The following is an 18,083-nucleotide window of genomic DNA, read 5'->3' on the forward strand; positions in this document are numbered from 1 at the left end:
CAGCCCTGGAAAGCGGTGAGCGGGACCTTGCATGTTACAAGGGAGTAGGCTGGAAATCTATCATCTAGAAACAAGAGACGTCATAACAACAATTGCACAAGAAGCCAAATTGATGCTGAAGTGAAATGGCAGAAGAGCACATATATGCCTAGCTGCAACCGTCCACTCCCACACGTCCTCCAGGCATGTGAGCAGCCTGTCAAGGGTTCTGGGGCTCTGGGGGGAGATGGGAGATTTTAACTCCATTGGAGCGTTGAGAGATATCCTGAGGACTCTAGAAGGAAGAAGACAGCTGCCCAACCTTAGTTCTGATGGCTGAGACTTGACAGGCTTCTTGAAAACAATTAAAAAGAAGCGTTCAAAATTCTTTTCGTGTCTCTTCCAAGTCACCTGCTTTGTTCTTGAGGAGTTTTCAGCGTTGTTAGGGGAGAACAAGCGGCTTGAGGAAAAGAGTCTGTCTGTCCGTCTGTCTGTCCATCTGACTTTCGCCCCTTGCTGCCTCAGTAACGTGTGGAAAATGAAACGTTACGCGGGGAGATTTTTGAGGAAGAACAAGGAACTGGAGAAAGATTTATGGCTTTCAGTATGGTCCTTTTGGGGGCAGTTTTGAGGGTGGCACATAGGCTAGCGGTACAGAGAGCTTCAGCAGCCCTGTGATCATACCGCCGAAGCTATCTTTTGCCTTGGGTATGGTTCAGTGTGGTTGTGTGAGAGGGGCAGTGGTGTGGGCATGTCCCTTCCCATGTATCTGTCTGTCTCTACTGCCAGCTTTCCTGGAGGCCTCATCCCAAGTGCAACAGGTGAGAAGTGAACGGAGAAGGGGAGGCTTGGACGGTGCAAGGCAGGGGAGGGGGCGGAGACATGGGGGTTCTGCCAGACTGGGCTCTGATTCACAGCCAGGCATGGTGACCTGGAGACATACTCCTCCTGACCCAGCCGTCCTGGGTTGCAGAGACACCCCGGCTCCTCACACTCTCCTTTGGCTTACGCCAGCAGGACCCAGCTGGCTTTGTCAGGGATCCACCGGTGGAGCAGAGCAGACACACGTGACCCCTGGTGTTTCCATTGGCATGGGTGCAGGTTGGGCACAGAGTGGAATGGCAGCGTTTACACGGGCTCTGCCCTGACGGCATTGGTGTGGATGACGCCAGGCCATGTGCCAGGATGAGAGGCCCCTCACTGCATGTCCACAGACAGCTGAGCTGCAGGAAGGAGGGTGCAGACAGGGCATGTCCTCCCCACTGGTTCCCCATGAGCCCTTTGCTGCCACGCGACCTCTTCTAGCAGATGCTAGGTGGTGATTTCCCCTCTGGCGGCGGGAGGATTGTGCAGTGCTGAGATCACAGCTCTCTAGAGCCGTCCTCCTTTGAAGAGGTGAAGGGTGAATTGGATCTGGAAGTTACCCAGGACAGGCAGGCAGCCCCTTCCTGAGAGCTGGGCTGAGCCTGCAGACACTGAGTGACATGTACAAACGATGCAACTGAAATGATTACAGCGTATTTTCAGTTGGGTCATGGAACCAGCCAGACGCCTCAGCCCAGACCAGGGCCCCTTGGCACACTGTGACAGGAAGGGCCTGGCACAAGGCCACAGAAGTCAGCAAGAGTCTTCCCGTTGGCTTCAGGGAACACTGAATTAGCCCTATTTGCAGAGTGTGCTGGTGTGTTCCTATTCAGCTCTTGTCCCCGGGAGCACCCCCAGATTCTGCTCACCTGACCAAACCCAAGCACAGACTGCTTCCTCCTTCTGCTTGTTCACTCTGTAGAATGTGAGCTCAAGGCCACGCTCCCAAATGCCACGTGCCCTCTTCTCCGCCCCCTTGTGACCACAAGGAGCCTATGAATCGGTAGAGAAAGCAAGAATCCCTGCCCAGCAGACTGGATCGAAGGCTCTGCACTGCTCTGGTGGTTAACATATCACGACGGCAGCAGAGCCCTGGTGTGTGTACATACACACATGCCCGTGTGCGCAGCCCAGATTGCAAAAAGATCACAAGCACACACAAGTCCAGGCACAAAATTGACTTGCCCGCTGTGTCCGTACTGACAACTGTGGGAAAACGTTAATGGCGTTTTACTGCCCTACTGCAAACTGGCTGGCTCTGGGCGAGAGGGAAGGGAGAACATTGTCCGTCTGGTGTGGCGCCCCCTTTGTAGGGCAGCAGGAGAAAACCACCATTTGATTCAAGTTGGATGGAACGGCGTTGCCTTCCTGCCGGGTGGGGATGCGTGTGTGTCCATCTGAGCACCACTGGAGGCCGCAGGTTCAGTGGTTGTGCGGGAACAAACGTTTACCAATGGTGTTTTACACTTACAGGTTGGCTTGACGAACCCATTGATAGATAGGGCAGTTACTCCTCCTGCGGCTATTATTCTTACTCCTACAGTACCGGCTGTCGGGATGCCTGTACAATAGGCACCCACTGCCCAGCCAATGACAGCTCCGTGGCCAGCTCCCTCCCGAGGCAGGGGTGCCGTGGGAAAGCTTTGCTCCGCGATTGACATTTTTGCTTTTCTCATTTTCTTCCTGGCTCCCGAACACGGTTGTCAGTCTGATTCCATGGAAAGCCTTTGATGTTTCACACAAACGTACTCCTCTGAGAAGGAAACGGGCTCATTTATCACGTCCAAAATGATGCTCTTCTGTCTCTGGTGAGAACCATGACAATTGTGGGGTTCAATTGGCATGAATTTGACTTTTGATGTGCGAACAACCACATTCTCAGCCGGTATCAATGGGAGAATACCCATTTTGCTCAATTTTGTGGACAAATGTAACCGTTAGCACAAAATCACCAAGAATCAAATGAAAAGAGGCACAATAAAATCAGAACGCAGTATTTCCCGCTCGGCAGGGCCCGTCCAGACGGGGTAGGGATGCCAGGGCTGGGCTGCTCCCTGGGCTGCAGTGCAAATTGCACAATGCTCAAACCGCTGTGGGCTTTTCCGAATGCCTCCCTCCCAGCTGCCGTGAGGTCAGAGCGGGGAGACACCTGTGTCCGGTGGTGCTGATCCAGTATGTGCCCTTGGCACAGGCCTGGGGGAGAGTTTCCTTCCGTAAAAACGTGTCCAAAGCTGTTTCTCAAGGTTTACATGCAGTGCGTGGGAGCTTCTCTTGAGCCAGGACTGAATAAAATGTGACAGTACGTCCTGTGGGATTTGCCCCGTCAATGACATCTAGACTGAACTCATGTAATGTGCTGCTGACGGCAGGGTTCTGTGCCAGGGAGACTCTCTAAAGCCCTCATCCTCATTGGTCCCACAGGTTGCCATTTAAAGGGATGGGCCAGCTCGGGCAGGGAATTTGCCCCTCTGCGTCTGCCCGCTGGAGTCCGTTGACTTCACTCAGCCCTGGCTCTGGGGCTGCAGTGCTATGCCGTGAGTGAGCCTGAATTCTGCATGGGCAGGAGGAAGAGGAAGCCTGCAGCACGCGGGGAATCAGGGTTGCCCAGAACATTATTTTTTATGTCCCACAGAACTCTGTGCCTTAGAAAGAAATGTTGCGGCTCTCCTGATTCTGGGGGTGCCGCAGGCATGTGAGACCCGGCGCTGTGCTTAGCTTACCTAGCAGAACCCGCTGCTAGCAGTGCGCAAGAGAACATCCCCTGCCCCAGAGCTGGGCAGGTATTGGAAGCGGTGCCTGCTTGTTCCCTCCCTGGTCCTGTCATTTGGGACATGGACATCTTCCCTTGTCCCTGAAATGTCGGGGTGTTCTCTCGCCCACCCTGTCTGCTGCCTGCTCCCTCAACTCCTGCCAGACCCAGACCTGCCTGGCTCAGATCTCTCTGGCTCTGCTGGCACCAGGAAGGCTGGCTGGTGATGCAAGGGTAGCAGCCGGGATTACACGTTACATGAAGCCCATGCTGTGTCCAGTGTCCTGCATTGTAATCTTTCCCTTGTCCTGCCTCTGCCCTGTGCCTGGGCCTTCTTAGCTAATGGGTGTGAAGCAGCTTTGCTAGCTGCCTGTTTGCTCCATGTGCACTCCACCCAAGAGTCAGAGTTGCAGCTCCCCGGCACGGCACGGCACGGCACACGCAGCTCCCCAGCATGGTACAGTGCAGCATGGCAGCATTGCTCCCCAGCTGGGCATGCGTGCCTGTGACATCTGGCCCTGGCTGGGGCAGCAGCAGCCTGGTGATCCCCGTCCCTTCTCTGTGTTTTGGAGGGAGGGATAAGTGGCCCCTTTCCCATTTTTCCCTCTGACCTCACTCAGCTGTGTCGCACTGTGTCCTTTCTCTTGCTGGCTGTCAGGGCAGTGCCCAGCCTGGTTCAGTCTCACAAGGAACACTGGGAATTTGTGTGGTGTTCACAAGGATGCTGGAATGGGGCAGTGGGGGGCATGAAACTGCCTGGCCATGGATCCTGTGGCAGGTTCTGTGTTGGGGATGGAGAACGGGTCTGACCGTGGCCTCCCTCTGCTTTTGCTGCCTTTTGCCGGCAGAGCTTTGTGTTCTCCCTATTTACTGCTTCAGAGGGGCTCCTGGAACCATACTCAGCAAGGGCCTGTCTCCTCTTCCCATTACTTCCCAACCGCCAGGGGCAGAGCCCAGCTGTCAGGTTCCTGGGAGCCACTGGCTTATTTACAGGCTGAAACAACCACCCCTGAGCCTGGTTTCTTTGCCTCCTGAACCTGCTAAGGGGAGAGCCTGGTTTTTTTTTTTCCCTAAACCATGCAGCAAATTCTGCCCACATTCCTACCCAGTTGCAAATGGAGTTGGGTCCTTGCCAGGCAGAGGAGCTGACTGTGCTCTGAGAGCGACCCCAGAGTAGCTTCTGGGACTGCAGTGGGATCCCCAATGGTTTCCTGATAGCACTAGGGCTGACCTCTCCCCCTCCCTCCCTAGTGCAGGGGAACGTGAAAATTAGGCAGTCAGGTGCAAATTGCAAATCCCTGAACTAGAAAAAGTGGACTTTTGGGGAGAGGGCTATGGGCTGGGGGTGATGTGCTGTTAGATTTCAGGCTGTTGGGACCAGGGGTGGGAAATGCTAGTGGTGGGGTACAGATCCTTCCAGTGCACAATGTTCTGCCAGGCCCAGAAAGGCGGGAGGTGAGACACCAGATGCAGGAGGCTGGAGGTTTGCTCTGCGGGCAGCAGAGAGGTGCTAATCCAGCTGCAGTCGTTACCACTGGGACGTGTTGCCAAGAGGCTCGCTGTAGAGATGCTCACGCCGGCAGAGGGGTGCTGTGTGTGTACCAGAAGTGCACTCTGGAAATGGGTGGGTGTGCCTGCATTGAATTCCTTTGCTGGCAGGCGGGGGGTGGGGAGGGTTGCATCTGCAAATGGCTCGCCAAGAATGTTTGCAAAGTGCTTGGAAGCTGAGATGATTTCGGTGAGTGTTACGCAGCAGCCGCTCAAGTCTGAGAAGCGTTTTCCTCCTTGGGTAAGACAGGAGAGGTGGGGCAGGAAGCCGGAGACCAGCAGTCCGTAGGGGACGAGCTGGTCGCTTTGCAAGTGTTTTGCTCAGGGGCTGGTGCAATGGAAGATGTTGTCTTGTAGCAATTTTTAGGTCCCGAGTGAGATTCTAGCTGGGGTGAATTCCACTGTTGGGTTTGTAGCTTGCCCAGAGCAAACCGGAATAAGGAAAGATTCATGACTGAACCGTCGTCCTCCACAGCCAACAGATTAAGCTTGTGCCCAGGAGGGGGCAGATCCTGCTTGCCTGTGCACAGCAGGCAGCGTGGGGACTCAGCCCAGCCAGACTGAGCTTGGGAGCTCTCGTGACAGGGGAGGGCAGAAAAGACGGCACAGGCTGGGTCCCAGGAGACTTCCGGCCCGCACAGGACTTGGGGGTGAGTGGGCAGCCTTGGAGTGTTTGGCAGGTGGTCAGGAGCCCGTGTCCTGCAGGCTGGATTCCAGCAGTCAGCCCTTATTGAGGCAGAGCTGATGCTTTGGGGCTGGGAAGGTGTTTTCCCCAGAGCTGCAGGTTAGTGAGGCGGGCGGGGTTTCTCCTTCCTGGCACTGTGGCTGGGTTCTGGGCAGCAGGTGGGAGGGGTTCACCCACTCTTGGAGGGCACAACCTGGCCCCGGTGAGAGTCGTTGGTGCAGACTGGCAGGTGCCCAGTAGGGAATGAGCTAACTTAGACCCTAGACACTAAAGGGTACCACGGTAGGACACCTGAGGGCCCTCCTTACGCGCTGGGGCATGGCGGCCAAATACCTGGGGGTGAGTCAAACCAGGTTTGGGGGTGCTCCCCGGGCAGAGCCCTGGCAAGGTGCTGCTTGGCAGTGCTGAAGGGGGGCTGAGCCCTGAGAGGGGGGTACTGTTGGGCCAGGAAGGCATTCGGAGAGCCACCTGCTGCGGTGAGTGGCTCCTGCTGGGTGGGCGCATGCCGGGAACTGGCTCAGTGGGAGGCGAGTGGCTGCACTGGGCTATCCCCCGACAGGAATCAATGGTGCAGACCCCATGGCCTTGCTGCCTCCCACAAGGTGAGCACCCTGAGGACTGGGCTGTGAAGCGGGCAGGGCTTGGCGGAGAAGCCATGTCACTAAAGACGGTAAAAGGATGAGATACATTGGAGAGTAAGGACAGGGTCCAGAGTGGCCTGGATTGGGCCAAAAGAAACCTGATGAGGTTCAACAAGGAGAAGTGTTGAGTCCTGCACTTGGGATGGAAGAATCCCAAACACTGTTACAGGCTGGGGACCAACTGGTTAAGTAGCAGTGCGGCAGAAAAGGACCTGGGGATTATGGTAAATGAGAGGCTGGATATGAATCAAGAGTGTGCCCTTGTAGCCAAGAGAGCTCACGGCATATTGGGGTGCATTAGGAGACGCATTGTGAGCAGACCTAGAGACTGTTATTCCCCTCTACTCGGCACTGCTGAGGCCTCATGTGGAGTATTGTGTCTAGTTCTGGGCCTCCCCCCAGGATCGAAAGGATGTGGATGCGCTGGAGCAGGTCCAGCGGAGGGCAATGAAAATAATTAGGGGGCTGGAGCACATGACCTATGAGGAGCGGCTGAGGGATTTGGGCTTAAGAGAAGACTGAGGGAGGATTTGATGGCAGCCTTCAACTTCCTGAAGGGGGCTCTAAAGAGGATGGAGAGCGGCTGTTCTCAGTGGTGACAGATGGCAGAACAAGGAGCAATGATCTGAAGTTACAGAGGGAGAGGTGTAGGTTGGATATTAGGAAAAACTATTTCCCAGGAGCGCGGTGAAGCACTGGAATGAGTTACCTAGAGAGGTGGTGGAATCTCCATCCCTAGAGGTTTTTAAGTCCTGGCTTGACGAAGTCCTGGCTGGGATGATTTAGTTGGGGTTGATCCTGCTTTAGGCAGGGGGCTGGACTCGATGACCTCCTGAGGTCCCTTCCAGCCCTGGGAGTCTGTGATACTAAGAGTGTCAAGGGCCTGAGTCTGCAGTTGCTGCTTCCGTGAGCCTGCTGTCGTTGTACACTACAGCTGCTTAGGCACCAGAGGGTGTGGAGTGGCCTTAGTGCAAATGCCCCTTGAGCTGCACTGATTTCAGAGGAGTCGGGCTGACGGAACCAAGAGGAGGACTGGGCACACTGGTGCTGGGCCGTGTCTCAGCTGGAGTGTCTGTCAGATAACTGTGTAATAATTCATTGATAGGCTGTATCATTCAGGGAGCAGGATCGAGCGACGGAGGCAGCCAAAGCCTGCAAAAGCATGTCCGATGCATAATTTATTCGAGAAACAACAGCATTATTAATAGCACGTAAGAGTCAATTAGCTCCGTTCATTCAGCTCGCGTTTTGATTCATACAGTAAACGGTGCATTGTAAATACAAGCTGAGGGATTTTGCACGAGGCACACGGTGAATTTTGAGTTCAATATTTTCCCTGTTACACTCAGAACAGTATTTGGTATTTTTAAAGTACCTTGTTGACTTATCACCCAAGTCGTCTCTAGAAAACAAGCCCACAAGTTCCTGGCTCCTCAGCTGTTGAGCTTGGTGGGTGTTTTTCTTTTTTTTTGTACACGGTAATTACATGAAATGATGTGACTCACCCTGTGAAAAGAATTGTTGAGGCGTGCTGCACCAGCTGATCGCCTCAGTCTGCTGCTGCACGCTTGAACCTCCCGAACCTGGAGCTCACGAACTGCAGCATCCGGAGCTGCGGGGAGGGAGAGCGAACCCCAGCCCGTTCAGCTGGAATGTGTTCATAGCCCAGCGACACGGTCTCCATGCAGAGAAGATGGGCTGTAGCCCTGACGCTGTGCGCCGAGGTTGCACAGCACCGAGAAGAAACCAAGGGGCTGGCTTCCTTGCCCACTGACACCTGCTGGAGATCCCTGCTCCAAAGTGCTGGCGAGCCAAGGCCTGGTCTCGTGGTGGGGTCCCAGCAGCTGCCCCTTCCTGCGCTGTCCTCCGCAGGATGAATGAAACTTAAAGTCTGCAATTTGCCGGCCAGCGAAGGACCTCCCAGAATGCCCCCAGCGTGGGCAGTGGGTAATCTAGGCAGGGGAAGGTGTTGTCTTCCCAAAATTGTCTACATTCCCCAGCCGCCGGGGCTGGCATTTGTTGGCTCCGTGGTAAATGGGGGTAAGAGGGAAAGGGGCGGAAGGGACAGGGCTGCCTGCCTTCCCTAGCTGCGCCTTCACCTGCCACCCGCGGCGCCGGCACTGACTGTACTCACCCTGCCTGTGCTGCAGTGGGAGATGAGCACTCAGCACCCCTCCGGATAGGGCCGAGGCGTTCCAAGGGCTGGCGGTGGTTCCCTTCGTTAGCAAAGAGGGAGACGTGCGTGGTGGGGACACGGGAGAGCCGGGGCAGAGCCTGGTGCTGGCGTGCAGTACGGCTGTCTGGAGAGGGCACGTGCGGAGGCGCGAGGGGCAGGGTGCCGGGGCTAGGAGGGAGGAGAACGTGTCGCTGCGGCGCGGCGTCTCTCGGCGGGGCGATCCCTGCGCAGGGCTGTATGCAAGCCGCACTTTGCAGAGCGCATTGCTGTGTCGCCCCCGAAGGCGACTCCCCTGCCTGGGCCGCCCCGGACGGCTGAGCCACTGGCAGCGTTCCACACGGGTTTCGCAGCAGGTGCCGCGGTGTTGCCGGTGGCCGTGGAGAAGCCGTTGAGTCCCAGCACCGACCTCGGCCTGCGAGCTGCTTTGGCCGATGGGTGGGGTGCCCCCTGCGTGCCTGGAATCCGCATTCCCTGTAAGCCGCCCAGGGGAGAGTCAGGCATGCCCAGCTGACGAGCAGAGCCCCCGCGGCCGGCAGCCTGGGGTTCCATGGGTGGTTTACATAAAATGTATTTGGCACATGGATGGGAAAGTGGAGGGAAGGCTGCTGGGGGCTGAGACTATGGCAATGGTCCCTCCCCTGACTTTGGCCAGTGACGCAGTGTGGGAGGTTCGCCAGGGGCTGGTGGGCCGTTCCTGGCTGGGAGGCTCCTGCCGGACCACACTGGTCAGACATGCTTGGGACCCAGATCCTCCCTGGGCAGCCCCAGGGCCGTCCTGGCCAGGGGGGCTCCAGCAGGGCCAGCAGCAGGAGGTGGGCAAGGCGTCTCTCCCAGGCTGTGGCAGTCGGCAGGGAGGGGGGTAGCCAGAGGTCCAATCCTAGAGTCAGGGAAAGGCTTTGTCAGCGCTGAGCCGCTCAGCACCAGTGTCTCTGTCCCGGGGAGTTGAGTCCCTGCTCGGAAAGGGCCCCTTTCTTGTCGGCATGATTCCAGCCCAGCAGCTGCAGCTCTGCAGTCAGTGCTGTACAAAGCCTCCCTGTCTCGCTGCCCGCTACGTGCTACCATGTATGGTGATGTAGTCAGACGGGGCCGGGGGCGGGGGCGACGGACAGTGCTGGCGGAGGGCATGGAGGCTGTCACGTTGCGGAGAAACTAAATGAATCTTTCCTTCCGTCCGAACGGCTGAAGCTGGCCAGAGCGTCCCGGGCCGGAGCCGCTCTTCCTAGGTGACGGAGCTCAGGGGCTCTCCCCCACTGAGGTGTCCTTCCAGCGGGATTTGGAGCGACTGCTGAGCTAACTGGAACCAGACACCAGGCCCCAGGGCCAGTCACCCACCAGCTCTAAAGGAATTCAGCAGGTGAAATTGCAGAACTACCGACGGACGAGCCCGGAGCCCGTCCTCTGCATCAGCGGCTGCAGCCCGCGGCGGAAGGGGAGCAGGTGGAAGGCCAATTTTTCCAAGGGCTCTGGTGGGATCAGGCACCCTCCTCTGTGTGCGCTCAGCTAGTTATTTCAATCAGAGGCCGTTCTGGCTCACTGGGCCGGAGCTGTGATCGCCTGGCCCGGGGGAGGGCAGCAGCTGGTGCTCCCAAGTGGGATTCCTGCTCCGGGGTTTGCCTGATGAGCTGGGCCAGGCCTCCTGGCTCACTTTGCTGCGTGGGGCCGGCCCCCCCAGGCGCGACGTGGGAACAAGGCAGCCAGGTGACACGCCTGGATAAGCACAGCCTGTTGCGAGGCCTGTGGCCACCAACCAAGTGCCAACCATGCTGGGCTTTCCCAGCAGCTGGAGTGGTGGGACACTGACATCAAAACTGATTAGCAAAGTGATGGGCGCAGGGCTGGCTCCGTCGCTGCTGAGGGCGGGACAGGGTGGGGCGGGGCGGGGCGGTAACAGGGGCACACGGCAGTTACGACTGGGGGGCGCAGCGCTGGGGGCGCAGGGCCGGCTCTGTCACTCCTGCGCCGGGGCGGGGCGGGGCGGTAACAGGGGCACACGGCAGTTACGACTGGGGGGCGCAGCGCTGGGGGCGCAGGGCCGGCTCTGTCACTCCTGCGCCGGGGCGGGGCGGGGCAGTAACAGGGGCACAAGGCAGTTACGACTGGGGGGCGCAGCGCTGGGGGCGCAGGGCCGGCTCCGTCACTCCTGCGCCAGGGCGGGGCAGGGCGATAACAGGGGCACACGGCAGTTACGACTGGGGGGCGCAGCGCTGGGGGCGCAGGGCCGGCTCTGTCACTCCTGCGCCGGGGCGGGGCGGGGCGGTAACGGGCACACGGCAGTTACGACTGGGGGGCGCAGCGCTGGGGGCGCAGGGCCGGCTCCGTCACTCCTGCGCCGGGGCGGGGCGGGGCGGTAACAGGGGCACACGGCAGTTACGACTGGGGGGCGCAGCGCTGGGGGCGCAGGGCCGGCTCCGTCACTCCTGCGCCGGGGCGGGGCGGGGCGGTAACGGGCACACGGCAGTTACGACTGGGGGGCGCAGCGCTGGGGGTGCAGGGCCAGCTCTGTCACTCCTGCGCCGGGGCGGGGCGGGGCGGGGCGGTAACAGGGGCACACGGCAGTTACGACTGGGGGGCGCAGTGCTGGGGGCGCAGGGCCGGCTCCATCATTCCTGTGCCAGGGACAGGACGGGGTGGGGCAGTAAGGGGGACACACGGCACTTACTCGGCTAATGGGGCACAGTAAACACGCTGCAGCAAAGGGCCCAGTGCTGACCATGGCATCGCTGGTGGGAGCAGAGGCTGGAGGCCCAAGGCCCCCGGGAGTGATGCTGCCTTGAAGTAGCAATGGCCCTCGCAGCCGGTAACCCCCCGGGCAGCTCACGCCACATCACTCAGCCAAGCCAGAGCACAGCCACGTGTCGGGTCCCAGGGCCCTGGCCAGGCTGGAGCTGCTGCTGCAGAGCAGCCTCCTCTGCCTGCTGGTGGCTTGTCTGTGGGCTGCGTCCGGTTCACGGCCAGTGAACCTGCCTGCAGGACACGCAGGAAGGGTGCAGGGTGCGGTGCGGTGCGGTGCTGTGCAGTGCAGGGAGGGAGTGTGGGCGGGCGTGAGGCAGGACACAATGAGGCCTTGGCTGCATGGGTGCACAGGATGAGGGCAATGGCTTTCCTCCATCTGTCCCTGGAGCTGCTCGTCCTGGCTGCGAGTCCACCAGAGTGTGGTTCCTTTAGCCCAGGTTGCTTCCCCACCCCCAGGTGGGCTCCCAGCCCCTGCCAGTCCGGAGAACATGGGGCCAAGAACCAGGCTTGGCTCCAGGTTACTCACCCACCAGCCCAGCACTGGTGTGTTCAGCAGCCAGCCCGGCACCAGTCTACTACTGAAAGCGGACGGCGACCCGCCGGCCTGCAAGGAGTGTAATGGTGCTGCTGGGCTTCAGGAGGGGCTGACTGGCTTTGTGAGGTAAGCTCTTCATAGCTGAGGGGAATGATCTGCCAGGCGTCGGGGCGAGGGCATTGCCCTCAGAGGTCAGGGAGAAGTTGTTCCTCTGCCCAGATGGGCGGGCACAGTGAGCCGGGTGCCCTGCTGCCCTTGCTGTGCTCTGCCGGAGCCAGGACATGGAACTCAGCGGGCCAAGCCGGAGAGGGACCCGAGTGGTGAAGTTGGATTCTGGCTCTGAAATTGGAAATTGGAGAGCTGGTGGCTGCAGCGTCCCGGTCCAGGCTCCCCGGCTACCTGGCCTGCTCCTGTGTCCCTGGCCCGGCTCGGTTGCTTTGCTGATATTTCTCTGTGCTGCCTTGCCTGAAGAGTGACTCCTGTCCCCCTCTCTTTTCTAGTGGCCATGGAAACAACACTCATCTTTCTGTGCTCTCTGCTGGTGCCTGTGGCTGCAGCGGATGGTACGTATCTGGAGCTCTGGAGAGGGCAGGGCTGTGGCCAAAGGGCCAGTGGGACCTGGCAGACAAAGGCGAGTTACGCATGAAGATCAGGGGCTGGCCTGCCTACGTCCTGGGCCTCGGAGCTGGCAGGGGCACGACGGGTGGGTGGAGGGAGCAGCAGGACTGTTGGTTTAAAATAGTCTTTTGCTGCTGGGAAAATAAACCTCGCAGGAAACCACAAAGCTGGGACGTGCTGTGAGCTGAGGGCACTGGTCCAGCACGGCCAGCCCTGTGCGCTCTGACGGGGGCCGAACGCTCGGGGAACTCAGCCGCTGAGCGCGCTGCTGAGGCAGCCATGAGAGCCTGCCCTACTCCTGCTTCTCCTTGCGCCCCTGTGGTGCCTTACACGGCCTCGCACGTTAGCAAGGGCCTCGGGACACTGACTGTGGCCCCTGACACGTGAGCCTGGGCTGAGCCTCTCGCAGCTCAGGCACACACGCTTGGCAGTGCCGCAAGAGCTGGCACCAGGATAGAGTTGTGTCACCACAGCAGCGTGCGAGGCCTGTAGAGTGCACCCCTGGGAAGGGTGCGCATGGACGGACCTGGCACAGCTAAGTGGTGCTGCCCCGTTCCTTGCCAAAGGATGGCTGCCTGATCGGGACGGCCCGTTAGCCTTATTGACTGGAGCGTCCATTTGTTTAGCTTATCCGGGGTACGCGCTTTGGTCATGGCTGAAACTCGTGTGCATAAGTTCACACCTGCTGGTGCTCCAGGTGTTTTACCAGGCCGTTACTGGTCAGCAAGTGAGGAGCTTTCAGATGGTCCCTCATGCCATGTCCACCGGTTCCAGTGGACCCCTTGCCCCCAAGAAGCACCAACCACTGGCTGCCCTGGACAGGGCATCTGCCACCATAATTTCTTCTCCCTTCATATGCACAGTTTCCATATCCAGTGCAGGCCGCATAAGACTCCAGTGCGGACACTTGGCGTTTGAGCCTTGAGTTCTGGGCAGCCAGATCAATGGAGAATGAGCCATTAATTCATTGAAGTTTCTGTTGCAGAGATAGGGCTGGAACTGTGCTACTGCCCACTCAACGGCATATCATTCCCTATGACAGAGCAGTTTTGTTCAGTGGGTGTCAGTTTCTTGCCTAAGAAAGCAACAGAGTGTGTCTCCCTGTTCTTCCCTGACGGTTGTAATACAGCCCCTAAACCAGCCTCTGATGCACCTTTGCACACTTTGAACATGTTGTCGAAGCTGGGCCAGCTAGAAGAGGTTTTCCTCGCCGTCTCAAGCCCCTCTCGGCACGCCCTTGTGCACTCCCTCCTCCTCCCCCGCAAACCTTTTATCACCTACAACACCCAGGAGAGATTGGACTTTCATTTGGGGTGCAGGCTGATTAACAGCAGCTTCGGCTTTGAAGGGATCCCGGCATATTTGCTCTCCTCGAATTAGTTTCCAAAATAAGGAACTGGTCCAGTTGCACACAGAGAGGCTTTTACCGTTCAGCCTGCTGCTTCGAAGACGCAGCTCCTAGGTGTGGTTGTGGGTTGTTGAACACGGCTGCCAGCAGCACAGCCCTTTCAGAGCGACAAACGCTGGGTTAACCAGCCACTGAAAGGGGGCTCCTGCGGGAGTTAACCCAAATGGTGATGTTGTGAATCCGTGCAGAGCCCATGTTGGTGCTAGAAGCAGATTGTCTCTGTGCATGCCCAGCCAAAGGGCTCATCTGCTGACTGCTAACCACATCGAAGAGCGGTTTGGTGAAGATATTGAGCACCTAACCCAGGGCCAGCAACCAAAAGAGCAAGAAGAGCCATATTTTTTGAAATTCGGTAAAAAGAAACCTCAGTAATTCAAGAGCTGCAGTGCCTGTGAATATGAGACAGTCCTTAGTAGCTAACACAAGCCCTACTGTTTGTAACCCCTTTTCTAGGAAACGCGCACACACATATCCCACAATCGCTGCAGACGTTAAAAGGGGAGTTACCCAGCGTTTTGAGATCACATATTGTTTGCAGTTTAGATATGAGCTGTCCATTGTTGGGCTTTCAGACATTCACCAAAATATCAAAAATGATCAGGAGGGTTTTTTAACTTTGCAGTTATAGCATCAGGAGCCACACAGACGTCCTGAGAGAGCCCCAGGTTGCAGACCCCTGAGCTAATCAATTCTAGGCGTAGGATAAGCATCTGCTACTATGACAGCAACACCTGAGTGGTCTCTCTTTTGGGACCAGGATCACAGGTGATGCCAAGAGCGGCCGGACTTGAATTACTCCCGGATCTCACACGCTCCCAATATGCATTTCCTCTTGCACCTTGTTAGTGGCCCTGTAAGGTCTGCTGGGAGGTGGCTGGGGTGCTTCTGTAAAGGTTTCGCGCACAAGCAAGTTGCTTTTCCGAGGTGAGTCAGTCTGGTCTTCAGCTGCCAAATCAAGGAGGTGGCGTGCATTGGTCTCCCCTCCTGCACGGCAGATGGTGCTTACCATGGTTTCCCTGCTGTGGTGGTCTGCAGGTCTGTTTCCATGCTCCAGCTGTGGGACAGCATTGCCAAGAGACTTTCCCCCATGGTTTGCGTCATCGTTCCCTGCCCCTCACGAAGCCCCGCCCAAGGGTTTGCATTTTGTGTTTTTTCACTGGGCTTAGGACTCTTATTTCAGAAGAGTTTTTCCAGGAACGTGTGTCACAGCAGGCTGCTCGAGTGGCCTGACTGTCCAAGCAGCCACGTCTTCTAACTCTTCTGAACCTTTCGCCATAGTCAGTGATTGACTCTCCCTCTGCGCCCTTCTCAGGAATCTCCGAGGAGTCCTAGGGGTTCCCTCGTGTTCCTGCTGTATGGGAGATCAGAAGGGGAGGAGACCCCATTGATTCTTAGGGTGTCTCTCTGTAAGGAAAGAGCAACTAGAATAGCAACTTGTCCCGATCTTAGACTCTCTTCTTCACATGCAGGCCTAAGATAGATTTTAGGGTCCTGCCTGACACATGCTTCTCACGGTACAAGCTTGTAGCTCTCCAGGATGGGAACCTTTGTGTGTTTGTCCTGCACCCTGTACAGGGTGCCCTGGTGCCTGACCACAGGTTCCCCAGCCCTACAATAATACAGGTCCTAGTTAATGCAAGTTAAAACTCACATGCCCAGCAGTGCCCGTAATCCCAGCCCTAGTGTTTACACACTTTTTGTCTGTTTTGTTTCCAGCAACGAATCAAGAGAAGGAAAATGATCCTTTTAACTATGGTGAGCATCAGAGCCCTTAGTGGTACGTGTGTGCACAGAATAGACCCGTGTGGTGCTAAAAGAACTGTGTGTGTGTGTGTGTGCGTGCGAGAGAGAGAGAGAGAGGTGTGTGTGTGTGTGTGTGTGAGAGAGGGAGGGTATGTGTCAAGTGCGAGAGAGGGAGAGGGGTGTGTGTGTGAGAAAGGGTGTGTGTCTGCAAGAAAAGTGGGAGTGGTGTGTGTCAGTGTGTGTGTGTGTGCACGCAAGGGGGGAGAATTGTGTGTCTGTACGAGAGAGGGAGAGGTGTTTGTGTGAGAGCAGGAGGGAGAGGTGTGTGTCTGTATCTGTGTGAGTGAGAGAGGGAGAGGTGTGTGCGTGTGTGTGTGAGAGGGAGAGGTGTGTGTGTCTGTGAGGGGTGAAAGGGGTGTGTGTGCGTGAGTGAGAGGGAAAGGGAAAAGGAAAGGCATGTGCGTGTGTATGTGGGGGGGGTGAGAGAGAGGGAGAGGTGTGTCTGTGTGAGGGAGAGGTGTGTGTGTCTGTGTGTGAGGGGGGAGTGGGGGGTGTGTGTGTGTGTGAGAGAGAGAGAGGGAGCGGTGTGTGTGTGTGTGAGAGAGAGAGGGAGCGGTGTGTGTGTGTGTGAGAGGGGTGAAAGGGGTGTGCGTGAGTGAGAGGGAAAGGGAAAAGGAAAGGCGTGTGTGTGTGTCTGTGTGTGAGAGAGAGGGAGAGGTGTGTCTGTGTGAGGGAGAGGTGTGTGTGTCTGTGTGTGAGGGGGGAGTGGGGTGTGTGTGTGTGTGTGAGAGAGAGAGGGAGCGGTGTGTGTGTGTGTGAGAGAGAGAGAGGGAGCGGTGTGTGTGTGTGTGAGAGGGGTGAAAGGGGTGTGCGTGAGTGAGAGGGAAAGGGAAAAGGAAAGGCGTGTGTGTGTGTCTGTGTGTGAGAGAGAGGGAGAGGTGTCCGTGTCCGTGTCCATGGCCGTGTGTGTGTGAGAGAGAGAGAGGGAGCGGACTGTGCTGGCCAGAACACTGCGACCCCGTGGAAGTGACGCTGCCTTTGCCTTTCCCCTGCCAGATTACCAGACTTTGAGGATCGGCGGTTTGGTGTTCGCCGTGGTCTTGTTTTCTGTGGGAATTCTCCTCATTCTCAGTAAGTTGCTGAGGCAGAGCCGGTGGCTGGTGAGACTGGGGAGACAGAACCGGCTGCCTGGGGCGTACCATGTACGCTGGAGCCCCTCCGGCCTGGCAGCCCTGGGAGACGGGCGGCGCTGGACTGAAGATGTGGCTGGGCCAGGGAGGACGCTGTGAGGTTGGGGCTCACCTGGCTTCCTGCTCCCAGGCCCGCGTGTGGCTCTGTGCCCCGCCCTGCCCCCAGGCCCAGCCCCCCAGCTGCTGTGGGAGCAGTGGGGACAGACATGTGGCAGCAGCTCTGTGGGGAGGGGGAGCAGCAGTACGGAGCCGCTTCCTGCCCCGTGCCGTGGGTGTCAGGCACACGCAGTGTGGTGCTCACGGGCTCCTCAGGGCTGTGCTGCTCGCTGGCCCACGCTGCCGCTGCCACGCTCTGCTTTGCAGCCCCCGGAGCTGGAGAGAACCCTGCCGGCGGCAGCGCTGGTGGGCCCTCAGCGCGAGGGGGGGAACAGGCGCTCTGGGAAGGCCACGTTTCTCCCCCCCTGAGATCACTGGGGGCCACGCCCGTCCCAGGGCACGCTGCACTCGCAGCCCCCCTCGGCTGGCTCCGGGCGCTGCTGCTGCCAGCGCAGGGGGCGACCCACGGTGTGGGACCCCCTCCTTTCCACCCACCGCAGCCCCTTGCTGCCGCCCTGCCTGCTGCGTACGCCGCCCTAAGGCTTCTGGGAGTGCTGCAGCGCCAGCGTGACCTGCCAGGCGTGGGCCTGCTGGCGGAGGGGCGCGTCCCTCTGCCTCATGATGTTTTCTTGCTCTTCCAGGCAGGAGGTGCAGATGCAGCTTCAACCAAAAGCCCAGGTAGGTGTGTGGGGATGGTTGGCTGGGGGACGAGTCTGCCCGGCACTGGAACTCTCTCCCAGCTCCCATGGCTACATCACAGCGGGATGCCCATTCCTTCACAGCCAAAGCACAGGGAGCGGGGCAAGGGTCCCTGAGCAGCCAGGGGGTGACGTCTGCCTGGGGAGGGTGCCCCAGCTGGGGCTGAGCTGTCTGGCAGGCACTTCCCCTCCAGGGCTGGTACCCAGCATGCTTGCCAATAGGAGTGCAGTCACCAGTCCCGTCCGTGTGGCACGTGCTTTTCCTTGCGCGTTTCAGCTGCTTTTCCCCAAGGACACCTGTCAGTGCAGTGGGGGTCTGAGGCCCACATGGCAGTGCATCCAGGAGCTCAGCACCACGGCCCCCTGGCCCCGCCCACCAGTGCATTGCAGGCTGAGGCAGGGATGCGCAGAGGGCTCAAC

The 18,083-nt window shown here is 58.2% G+C and overlaps 1 protein-coding gene across 1 annotated transcript in view; it reads left to right on the forward strand.

The window, feature by feature from the left end:
• Positions 1-5,869: 5,869 nt before the first annotated feature.
• Positions 5,870-18,083, forward strand: part of FXYD6 (FXYD domain containing ion transport regulator 6) — a 31,925-nt gene continuing 19,711 nt past the window's right edge. Inside the window, exons 1-5 of the mRNA XM_074976731.1 lie at positions 5,870-5,924; positions 12,411-12,473; positions 15,653-15,691; positions 16,736-16,810; positions 17,607-17,643. Coding sequence (XP_074832832.1) covers positions 5,885-5,924; positions 12,411-12,473; positions 15,653-15,691; positions 16,736-16,810; positions 17,607-17,643 — 254 coding nt within the window. The 5' untranslated portion in view covers positions 5,870-5,884. The remainder of the gene's footprint in view (positions 5,925-12,410; positions 12,474-15,652; positions 15,692-16,735; positions 16,811-17,606; positions 17,644-18,083) is intronic.

The sequence above is a fragment of the Carettochelys insculpta genome, chromosome 25 (genome assembly GCF_033958435.1).
Source record: "Carettochelys insculpta isolate YL-2023 chromosome 25, ASM3395843v1, whole genome shotgun sequence".
Classification (NCBI taxonomy): domain Eukaryota; kingdom Metazoa; phylum Chordata; order Testudines; family Carettochelyidae; genus Carettochelys; species Carettochelys insculpta.